This window comes from Arachis ipaensis, chromosome B03, assembly GCF_000816755.2.
Source record: "Arachis ipaensis cultivar K30076 chromosome B03, Araip1.1, whole genome shotgun sequence".
Taxonomy (NCBI): Eukaryota; Viridiplantae; Streptophyta; class Magnoliopsida; order Fabales; family Fabaceae; genus Arachis; species Arachis ipaensis.
In genome coordinates, this window is record NC_029787.2 from 117242492 (window position 1) to 117254184 (window position 11693).

At 36.3% G+C, this 11693-nt stretch overlaps 3 protein-coding genes across 6 annotated transcripts; 2 read left to right on the plus strand and 1 right to left on the minus strand.

Moving 5' to 3' along the window:
* Nucleotides 4386-5544, plus strand: LOC107631113 (heavy metal-associated isoprenylated plant protein 23). 2 transcript variants are annotated; one of them, XM_016334445.2, is made up of 3 exons: nucleotides 4386-4602; nucleotides 4785-4953; nucleotides 5024-5544. In XM_016334445.2, the coding sequence occupies exons 1-3, from the start codon at nucleotides 4528-4530 to the stop codon at nucleotides 5320-5322; spliced, it is 543 nt and encodes a 180-aa protein (XP_016189931.1). In that variant the 5' UTR covers nucleotides 4386-4527; the 3' UTR covers nucleotides 5323-5544. The 2 variants fall into 2 exon arrangements, with proteins under 2 accessions (XP_016189931.1, XP_020975045.1); XM_021119386.1 differs by having other exon boundaries at nucleotides 4553-4642.
* Nucleotides 5324-7908, minus strand: LOC107631112 (photosynthetic NDH subunit of lumenal location 4, chloroplastic). Of its 3 annotated transcripts, none has more exons than XM_021119384.1 (6): nucleotides 7488-7908; nucleotides 7287-7379; nucleotides 7084-7144; nucleotides 6928-6996; nucleotides 6662-6795; nucleotides 5324-5570 (listed from the first exon to the last, which is right to left on the minus strand). In XM_021119384.1, exons 1-5 carry the CDS (start codon nucleotides 7809-7811, stop codon nucleotides 6716-6718), a joined length of 627 nt encoding a protein of 208 aa, XP_020975043.1. In that variant the 5' UTR covers nucleotides 7812-7908; the 3' UTR covers nucleotides 5324-5570; nucleotides 6662-6715. The 3 variants fall into 3 exon arrangements, with proteins under 3 accessions (XP_020975043.1, XP_016189929.1, XP_016189930.1); XM_016334443.2 differs by lacking the exon at nucleotides 5324-5570 and adding an exon at nucleotides 6042-6418; XM_016334444.2 differs by lacking the exon at nucleotides 5324-5570 and adding an exon at nucleotides 6141-6392.
* On the plus strand, nucleotides 9166-10871 carry LOC107633674 (fasciclin-like arabinogalactan protein 21). The gene has a single exon (XM_016337279.2). It carries the CDS (start codon nucleotides 9271-9273, stop codon nucleotides 10588-10590), a length of 1320 nt encoding a protein of 439 aa, XP_016192765.1. The 5' UTR covers nucleotides 9166-9270; the 3' UTR covers nucleotides 10591-10871.

Sequence of the window (11693 nt, forward strand, 5' to 3'; positions counted from 1 at the left end):
ATCTATTATATTGATTTTCAAATTTACAAGAACCATTAAATCCACTTTCCTAAGTGAATTTTATTTTAGAGAGTAAAGTGTGATTTCTCACCATTTATTTTATAAGTGGGACCAAGAATAAATATGAGAGAGAAATTATTCAAGAATAGAAGATCACACTTTATCCTCTAAAATACAAATTTAAAATTTTGAGGATCCAAATTCAAGTTTATTATAGCAATTATTATTTGTCATCAATGTATGGTATCCACTCCGAAGTTTAAGAGACAGGCATTCAATGATGCTATGTGTCCAGCGACCTGAATATTGGGAAAAAATAATGCCGTCGGAGTAGGCGTCGCTTCTGCCGCCTCACGCATCGCCGCCTCCGCCTCACGCCTTGTTTCTGCTTTCTTGCTTTCTGTTTCTGTTTGGTGTTGTTTCTATTTCTGTTTGGTGTTGTTTCCTGCTTTCTTGGTGGTGGTCTTGGTGGTGGTGGTGGTGGCTGTGGTTGTGGTTGTGGTTGTGGTTGTTAGTGTTGGTGTTGGTGTTGGTGTTGGTGTTAGTGGTGGTGCTGGTGGTGGTTGTGGTGGTGGTGCTGGTGCTGGTGGTGGTTGTGGTGGTGGTGCTGGTGGAGGAGGTAATTGTGTTGGTAGTAGTAAGGGTATTTTTGTCAAAAAAATATATTAAAAGGACGATTTTAATATGAAAAAAACGTTAAGTATGATTTTAAATCGGAAATTACGTTGGGGACGGTTTCGATTCCGACCCTCAACGTGAGGGATCAAAACAATACTTATCCCTAAAAAATACTTTAGATATTATTTTTCAAAAATTCTTTTTATGGTGTTTAAATTTTAAATATAAAATTTAAAAATAAAAGAATAATTAATTTTACTTTTTTTATTTTTACTTTTAAACCATTTAGACAAAGAAAAAAAAAATCATAAGTAGCAAAAGAATTCCTCCTTTCTCAAAATAATATACTTGTATGGCGAACATAAAATAAAGTAGCTAGCTAGTAGGTAGTATAAGGAACGTACCTAGGAAATTAGTTAAATTAACAATTTTCTTTTCTTTTCTTTTCTTTATTATTCTCCTTGCTTTTGTTGCTACCACCAGTACTCTTCTTTTAGACGCGCGCAACTACATTATTTGAGACATGATTAAGGGTTTGTTTGGGTGAACTTTTAAGAAAATATTTTTTTTGAGTTATCTTTTTTTAAAAGATCTTATAGAGAAGTAAAAGTAATTTTATATTTGAATATCTCATGTAAAAAAATCTTTTTATGTATCAATTATGTTTGAGTATAATAATATAAAAGTACTTTTTTGTTCATTTATTACACGAAAAACAATTTTTTTTAAGAGAAAAAAGATCTTTTAAAAAAAGATGTAAATTACAGCTTCTCAAAAAAGATCTTTTTTTTTTATTTTACTAGTGCTTTTACTTTTACTACTAGAAATTTGCCAAACACGTTAAAAATAAAAAAAGATCTTTTTTCATTGAAAAATGATCTCTTTTTAACAAAATAATGGCGTCCAAACATGCACTAAGACTTAGGTAACTGAGATTACCATCCTTGTCAACAAACCAAATATTGATAATCATGAGAGGCCAACCTATTAAGTCTACTTCTCAAAAGCTTTAAGTACGTAACATTTACTCCTAAGCTTGAAGTACGTCAAATAGATTTGATCACATCAACCCCTAAGTCCTAACCTACCTACTAATTAACTTAGTAGTGGGCTAGCGTCAACGGGTGTCAAATTGATCACCATGGGTTCTCAGATCACCAAATCCATCATACCTAATGACTCAAGATTGCCCAATTCCCTTGGCTTAGACCAAGAGTTGATAAAACAACTCAAAAACTAAGGAGAACATTTCATAAAGCATGTAGAATGCAATAAAAGTAAACATCATAAATTGCAAGAATAATAAAATCTACCAACTACTAATTGCAATTAAAAAAAAGCTTTTTTTAACAAAATAATAACGCCCAAACGTGCACTAAACCGATAGCTGATAACAAAAAAGACAATTTACATGAATTTTCATATAAAAATCTTACTCAAATTAAAAAGTCATTATATGTGTTGTATTAAAAAGTCACCAAAAAAATGTGTTGTGTTAAACTGTGGAAACATCGTAACTTTAATTGGCGACGCTGTTTTCTATTTTCAAAAACTAAAAAACGCCATTTTCTATTTTAATAATTAAAAAATAGCATTTTATACTTTAATAATTTTAAAATTAAAAAAAATTAGTAAAAATGTCAATGACATTTTTTTTAATTAATTAAACCATTTTTTAGACAAAACATCAATATCTTCTGAAAAGTAAAACAAATTTTCTATAGCAAAGTAAAATTCACATGAAGTAAAATAATTTGGTGTAAGTGTGTAACACATATTTTTTACCAATATTAAAAAAAATTAGCCCCTGTTTTCAACAACAAAAAATAAATAAAAACAAAGGAAATGTTTACAAATTTGCAGTGGTTCTGAAAAATATCTGGAAAACTAAGTCTGACTCGAATTCCTCTTTGTTTTTGTTTTGGTAAGCATACGGTTCCCATTTAAAACAACAATCACTGATTTAATGTAATTATTTAGTAGAATTATTAACGCCAAAAATTATATGTAAGCTAAGAAATTGTTCCTTTTGGATAATGCTAGCTAGTAATCAAACAACGTATATAGGTTGTCCTCTTTCTCTTGGATCTCCAATTAAAAAAAAAATGGCTTTGAGATGGTGGATCAAAGAACTGAAAGAAGCTTCGAAAACCGTGGTCTTCCTTTGATTCTTGTATTAAAATACGCATTAACAAAAACTAAATACTCATTTTTGTCCCAATTCAACATTACACATGCACCAACTCCTTACACAGCTGTGCTTGTGAATGTTCCAACCAAACGCGTTCGTAGCTTCAGCCTTCTGTCACTGATGAACCAAATTCGTTACATAAACAAAATTTTGCGAAGTTGTAATATTGGTACAATTTTGTTTTTAAATTTTATTTGCACCAATTATTGGTACAAAACATTCTTTATTAAAGGGGTTTGCGCGGGAAACATATAGGGATATAAAAATCATTTTCTCTAACCGTTGAATTTCACTTCATGAAAAGGTGTTTTGGCACTTGAATTATCTTCTTAGTTATCAACATGTTATAAGGTGTGTTTGGAGTGAAATTAAAATTAGAAGGTTCGTTGTTTAAAATCAAGGTAGGGAAGGAAAAAATATGAAAAGAAACGAAATAAAAAGGGACACGCGGGTCCATAATTGTATTAAAAAGGCTTCATAGTTTGACAATTTTTCCATGGAAAAAGGACTTACTGATTTACACTTTTTGCGCAATGAAGCGTTTCAATTACCCTTGACATAATTATATATTTTTATATGAGCTCTATTTGTAAGTATTTTTTATGCTCTTTACAATAATTTATGATAAAAGATTACCTGTTAAAAAAAGAAAGAAAGAAGAAAAAGGCATGTATGAAGTTCTCAGATTACTTTGTTGATCATGATTTTTGGTTAACTAGTTTAAAATTAACGAATCTCAACCTTTTTTTCTATGTAAACTAATTAGGTTGATATGGACATGCATGCAATATATTTATACTTACATGTGCGTAGTCATTTACTTATTATGAGTACTTTTGTTAGTGTCTTTTTTCTACATATATATATATAAATTAGATCAAACCCAAGTGGACATAAACAATATAATAAACATAAACTTATCTACTCGGACCTGGTGGTATAACTACTAATCTCCAAAGACAATAACTTTTTCTTTCTTATCTGCTTCAACTTGATAATATAATTTATCTATTAATAAAAAACCTTTTATATCCCAACAACAAGTTTCTATACGTGCATATAAGAAACTATAAGTTCATTAAGTATTTTTAAAATAATTATTTTATACTAACTTTTGATTAAATCTCGACCGTAGTCTTTAAAATTACGATTTTTACTATTTTAGTCCATTAGATTTAAATTATTGTACTAGTCTTTGAGTCCAACCTTAGACACCATATTAATCTTTGGATCTTTTTTGGCATTGAGTCAATAAACGAAATGTTGAGTTAGTTCTGATTTTTCACGCTAAACACATGAATATAAATGACTACTTTAAAAATTTAATCACTAACTTTTATTCTTTCTATAAATGAGCGATTTATCTTCATTCCACCAGTCATTTATCAAATTACTCAAAAATTTAATATTTTAAATCAAAATTCTTCATTTCTTAAAACAGTAGAAAATTATGATAAATTGTCACAGGATTAAGGCTGGACGTTTCTCTGTTTATACTGTGAAGTGAAACTGTTAAAAGTCTTGTGGACTGAATCACCACCTTAAAAAACATTTGACAAATAAAAAGGTCTGTTATCAAAATTGTAATACTACTATTTATGTTATGGTGTTTAATATGATCTGAAAAGCAAAATGAGAAGGCACTTAAGTTTACTGGTGTTGGGTGGGGGCCACACGACCTTTCCTCTGTTTGAATCTGATGAAACTCGTCTATAAGTATGTCCTGTCTTAAAGATCTCAAACAAAATAAACAACTTCTTCATAGAGCAGAGAGCAGCAACCATTATTACAAGGTAAGGAAGGAATCCATTTTTTCCTTGAAGAAAGTTCCTTGTAAGTTGTAACCTTTCTGTTTTCAATATAGTATATATATGCTACCCTGTATCCTGCCACACCACACCCCCTTTACTTCCCCTCTTTTCTCTAGTTATTAACTGTGATCATATATGCTCATATTTGAGTTGTAAATAAACAGAGAGAAATGGGAGTTTCTGGAACTCTGGAGTACTTGTCTGATCTAGTGAGCAGTAGCCAGCACCACCACAAGAAGAAGAAGAAGCAGTTGCAGACAGTGGAGCTTAAGGTGAGAATGGACTGTGATGGATGTGAGCTCAAGGTCAAGAAAGCCCTCTCTTCAATGAGTGGTGAGTTTACATTCTTTCTTTGTTTGTTTTCCACTGCATGTTCAATTCAAAATGAAACTGTGAATTGCAGGGGTAAAGTCAGTGGAGATAAACCGTAAACAGCAGAAGGTGACAGTAACTGGGTATGTGGAATCAAGCAAGGTGCTGAAGAAGGCTAAGTCAACAGGGAAGAGAGCTGAGATTTGGCCTTATGTGCCTTACAACTTGGTGGCTCAGCCATATGCTGCTCATGCTTATGACAAAAAGGCCCCTCCTGGCCATGTTAGAAGACTTGAGACCACTGCTGCCACTGCAACTGTTGCAACATATGAAGATCCTTACATCAACATCTTCAGTGATGACAACCCTAATGCCTGCTCCATCATGTAGACAAAAATAACTTCTTCTTTCCTTTTTATTTTTGTTCTCGACGAGTGTATGTACACTTTTCTTTTAATGACAAGAGACGTTGTTGTGAATTATGATCAGTGCTTTCCTCATTTTCGCTACAATGGTCCTGAACTGTTCACAGTGCACTCTATTACTTTTCTTGCAGTAGATAGCTCTGGTGGGCCTTGATCTGAAGTCAAGAGATTGTTATTGTGTTGTAATGGCCTTCTTTTCTAACTGCAATGGACCTGGTTTGCGTGTAAAATAATCATTCCTTGTAAATAGATTGGGCCAGCAGGGTTGAAATGGTAAAATAAGCATGTTTAGTTGAAGTCAAAAATAGCAAATTCGAGTCAAATTCCTGATTGAATCTCCAAAATCTCAATAACAAATGCAATTTAGGGTACTAGGCACGATTGCTTGCTGCCTAGTTCTGGAGCATTCGGCCCCTCTTGTCACCGAAAGATATACTGCATTGGGGCTCGTGTTCAAGAAAACATTCATACTTTGAAATTAAATTTCTAAATCCTAACCATCTTGGTTCCATAATGAACTGGAACAATAATGAAGAAGGAAGGCATATCCTTTTCTCTCAATCAACGTGAGGTTGGAATCATCTTTACCTTTTTTTTGCTTTGCCTTTTCTGTATTTCCCTCAGCCTTTACTAGATCCTAACAAAGTGTAACTCTGGCCAGTAAGGAGAATCCGACAGCATTAATTACTCGGTTGATGTTTAATTGTTTATTATCATCATCATCGTTATTATTATATTACCAGCCTCCCATCAACATCATTTTATAATTAGCTATTTTAGATGTGCAAAAAAAACTACTCAAGGTTTGCTCCATCCATGCATAAAAGCATATTAAGTAGTATTGACAAGATGTGAAGAATTGATGAATTTTCTCTCTCAAATTATATGTCATGTGCAGAGATACACCACTTGTGTAGTCTATATCATCTTGAAAGATTGCTCGCTGCTCTCAAAAAAAGGGCATCGAGATCAGTTGGGTCCAACAGCACCAACCAGGAACAGTAACTTGAGGTAGCTGGAATCACGAAGGAGATTCTGCCAAACAATTTGATCAACATTCTCTAGCCAAAAAAAAGGGGCATTTCATTGCTCTTGACTATCAGAAAATTAGAACTATTCCTATTTTTTAGATATAGGCCAGGCCAGAGAAGTAACACCATTTTTTATGTATAGTTTCAAAGGTTTTACGCTATTATAAGATAAAATTAGACAATTAGCAATACGCTCACAGTTAATTATCAATGACTCTCTTATGAGAAATCTAAAAGGTTAATTAGTATTCTAAAAGGATGAAGGAAACTCACTGGATCCATGTGTAGTTCGTATGCATATATGTATCTGATCAATTTCCACTTCCTTCACTTTCTATTACCAGAATAAATACCAACAAAATTAATGTCATATAGAAGAGTTGCATTGCCGGGTATGTTGCAGTCACCTATCAAAAAAATGACAAACCAAGTCAAAATCTCAATCAATAACACAAAAAATCTCATGTAGATGAAGTATAATAAAACAAAAACGTTTTCTGAAACAAGTAAGCCAGGGGATGAAATGAAATACAAATAACCTGAGAAGCATCCAGCAGGTTCAGGGCCATAAGCTAACATTGGAGGGATCTTGAGTTTGCGTTTGCCACCTGGACAAAAAGTAAATCATTAAATCATTGAAAATTGATAAGATGCAAGTGAGATATAAGAAATAAGAAACTCAAAATATTGCATACCTATCCTCATTGGAGGCACTCCTTCCCCACCTAAAATTCCCTGATCTAGCCCCTTAATCACCTGCACTTGACAAATACATACTTGAATAGTTAGTCCCAAGTCCCAACTCAACTCAGCTCTCAGCAATTAATTAATTAAACCATGTTTATAGTGAAATCAATAATTTAACTTTGGCTAAAAGATAAAAAAAAAGTTGACTTGCCTTGCCAACACCAATGCGCATGGTGAGAGGTCTGCCACGTTTGTAGCTGCTATCAAACACTCTCTCATCCCCGAACCTTGCGGTATAGTGAACCTGCAGCGCAGGGTATCATTCCCTCAGCAGCAACAACAACAATAACAAGTAACAACCGTAACTAATTAACGAACTAAGTGAGGGCATGGCAGGGTAGCAGTAACTAACATTGATGAGCTCGCCGAGGGGGGCCTCATCGCCGAAGCCCTCGAGAATGTCACAGTAACCGAGGCCGGACTTAACGTAGTTGTACTCGCACAAGGGCTCAGCCGTGGTGGCGTAGTATTCGATTCTGGTGGCGTCAGCATTGAAGGGCGTTAAGGCCACCACCGAAGATGCTACAATCCCAATTCCTATACCAGCCAATGGATTACTCTTATGTGCTGAACAAGTAACCTTGGGGTTAGGCTTCGGTTTCCAAATACAAGATGGACAAGTGTAAGAAAACCCCAGTTTGGGACCCGTTGCAACGGAAGAAAGTGAGTGTGCCATTTTGTTACAGTTATCTGCTAGTGAAGATGAAGCCTCCACCTCCAAGTTTTTCTATGGCTCCCTCAGGATATCAAACCCGGGACTGGGTCCACCTAAAACCAAATATGAAATATCACACCAATGCTTTTGGATAATTGGCTAATAATACCTAATAATATTTATGAAAATAATATAAAATATCTTTCCCCACCCTACAGCTACAGGATAACAGGAATGAAAACCAAATACTGCTACTCTCCTGTTATCTTCCAGGTTAGATACTAATTAATTTACGAGGAATATATCAATATTAATTAACATTTTAGATCGATATTTTTTAATATTATTACAATTTATGATTTAAAATAAAAAATAATAAATTTTGTTGATAAATAGGGATTACTAACTCCTGCTCCTCAGGTGAACATTTACATAGTAGAATTATAATGAGCTTGCTTCACACTGCATATGCTCTCAAATCAAAGCGAAAGCCTGACGACCATTCACCACATTATGAATATAATTTAAAAAAAAAAAAATAGTAAAAACCTATCAGTTACCCTTGATGCAAATCAGTTTACTACTGTTGAATATACTTAATCCAGTTTTATTCCGTCATATTACTTGTTTATAAATCAATGTTACATCAATGTAAATGCGCTGAAATCCATTAAAAAATTGCCCAAAAAATGTCAAATTATAGTTAACAAATGAAAGAATTTTAAGTTGGTGGCTTTATTATGAAAAATTAATATGGTGCAAGTTGGGGGAATGCGAAAATAGTGTAACACCCAAGGCAACAGTAGCAGCTAGCAGACGAAAGGGAATGCAAGACTTCGTTTTCAAAAAGAAAAGAAAAATGGAGGACCGTATAATGTAAAATGACGAACATCTCTATCAACGTAATAACACTCCCAACTCCAAATTTACATGCACTTATAATAAAGGTTACACTTAAAATAATTTAAAAAAAAAATAGAATCTCACCAAATTTATTTAATTTTGGATCCTGTATACATTATTGTAATTGTTGTAATAAGGTGGCCTTGTAATAATCCATAATATTTATGTTTGAGTATATTTAATCTGACAAGGAGCACCGTTTTCAATCTTATTGTAGAAAACTTAAATCGAAGGCACTTGGCATTTTCGGTTTGGGTAATGCACTTGATTTCACAATTGTGGAGTAGTGAGCTAGTGATCTTGCAGGGAAGAATGCAACAGAATTAAAATATCAGAGATTCGAGAACGTTCTAACAATCGCGTAACAAACACGCACGCCTTACAACACTCCCCTAACGAGTAACAATCATCTCATAACCGTTTTTCCCGCCATCACATTTCCCCGCGTGTATAAATACCTCTGCACCTCTCGCTTGCTTCATTTTTTCCATTTTCACTTACTCTGAAACTCGATTCATCACTACTCTCTCTCCACCACTCACCTCAGAAATTCATTCATCACCTTTCTCTCTCAGCCATGAACACCTCCTCCAAGCGATTCGCACTGTTCTTCGCAATCTCCTTCGCCGCTATGCTCTGCGGCGCCAAAGTCACTGCTACTGAAGGACTCGAAGCATCATTCACGCCTTCAACTCTCTCAACGCCACCGCCAACTCCAAATGATCTCCAAGAACACTCGTTCTTCTCTCACACGGCGCTGCTGCCTCCGATCCTCTCACATCTCGGTTTTCACGAGCTAGCAACGGCGGCGCCGTCGCTCTCCGACACTGCCACCACTGCTTCCACCGCCTGGACCGGTCCATCCACTATCTTCGCTCCCTCCGACTCCTCCCTCCGCACATGCTTCTCTTGCTCCGTTCCCAGCCTACTCCGCGAGCACATAGTTCCAGGCCTGTTCACCATCGATTACCTTCGCAGACTCGCTTTCGGCACCAAGATTGAAACCTTGAGCCCTGGACGCTGCATCACCGTCACTTCCGATTCGATCCAACCGAACACCACAGCCTCCAAGGTCTTCATCGGCGGCGTAGAGATCACGCAGCCGGATCTTTTCAACAACGGAATGATCGTCGTTCACGGTCTCCAAGGCTTCGTCTCTCCTCTGTCTCCGTTTTCTTGCGACGTGGAGAGGATGACGTCGCTCTCCTTTCCCTTCCATCCGGATCACCGCTCCGGTCAGCATCTCCAAACTCCCGGTGCCACCGTTCAGCCAGCTGTGATGCGCCTCATGCTCAGGGACGCCATGCTCAGGCTCCGCAACAACGGCTTCAGCATCCTAGCGCTAGCTATGAAGGTGAAGTACGCGGAGCTGGTAACTCTCAATAACATGACCGTGTTCGCCGTGGATGACCTCTCCATCTTCTCTGGTTCGCACTCGTACATCAGCAACGTGAGGTTTCACATCGTGCCGAACCACTACTTGTCGATCGCAGATCTGGAGAAGCTTCCAGTAGGAACTGCTCTTCCAACCTTGGAACGTGGCCAGCCGTTGCTGATAACAACCTCCGGTGGAGGAGTTACCATGGCGCCGATGAGAATCAACTACGTCAGGGTCAAGGTTGCTGACGTCATACGCAACGTCAAGATCGTCATCCACGGCGTGTACTTGCCTTTTCCGCATATCAATCCGGTAGCGGCGGCCTATGACAGTATCTTAGGATCAGGAGGTGAAGCTGCTTCGGAAGGAGCGAATAATGCAGCTGCTTCTGGTGGTCAGACTCAGACTACGGAAGGAACCTGTTCCATTCTTGATGGACACGGAGCCTGTGGCGTGTCACCAATGCCTCAGGTTCAGGTTAAGCCAATGGTGGAGATAGAAGACCACCACGGCCTGTGAGACTACTGTGATTGTCATGATGATCGTGAGCTGCGTGCTGAAGATTGCTGAAGATAGGTAGGTTTCCTGTTTGTTTCTCTGGTGAAAGGAAATAAACTCGTATATTTGGTCTGTGACATTTTTCTTTGCTCACAGCTATACATCTAGTGTCGCTTAGTTCATTTTAGTTTGTTCAGGTTCGGAATGAATTGGAACCAATGCTCATCAGTTTGAGCCCTCGGTATGTTCGTTATGACGTTACGTTCCTTGAATAAAACGCTGTTGATTCAGATTTAATTTCAGATTCTGGAGATTTCTTGCCTTACCTGCTCATTGTTATTATCTTTGTTTTCTTGACTATACTACATGCATATTCAGGAAATCTTGTGTTGCCAACAAGAAACGTTTTCTCCCTTTTATTCATTTGCTCTCATTATATTGCAGTGCTGCCTGTGCCCTTCTTCCCTTGTAATGAGATGTTATATAGTTGCTCCTAGAATCATGCATGATAATGTAGTATCATTTTGTCCTGAAGCCAGATTTAAATTAATTTTACTTACTGTTTATTTCAAAATCTGTATTATGTCAACTATCATAATTTATGATATCTTCAATGATTATAATTTTTGCGACTGAGAAAATGTGGTATTACAAAATAAATTCTTGTTGGCATTGCAATAATTAATAGGTGCATGTATAGCTATGCTTCGGTTTCTCGTTGGGAAATTAAGACAATCATCTATTTGTCAAATGGTAAATCAGTAATACGATACCCCTTTTAGAATTGTTCCTTTGATTTTCCTTTTGCCTTTCTCGAGTTAATAAACAGAGCGAGGCCAGGCCCCAAACAACATAAATCTTCAGGTTGTGGTGAAAAACTGAAAATGTGCCGCACTTATCATTCAGTTAGTGTTAGCAGTATCTGAGAGGGAGTTACGTTGTAGCAAGAAAGTTAGTTAAGGAACAGGATTCGGTTAGTTGGTTAGTGTACTACACCGTGCGTATAAACTCATTTCACATCTCTGAGTTCTACTTGATATTTAACCACACCAACACAATTCTAAGGACTATTTCTACTTCTTGTTTTAATTATATTGTTAATATATATATATATATATATATAG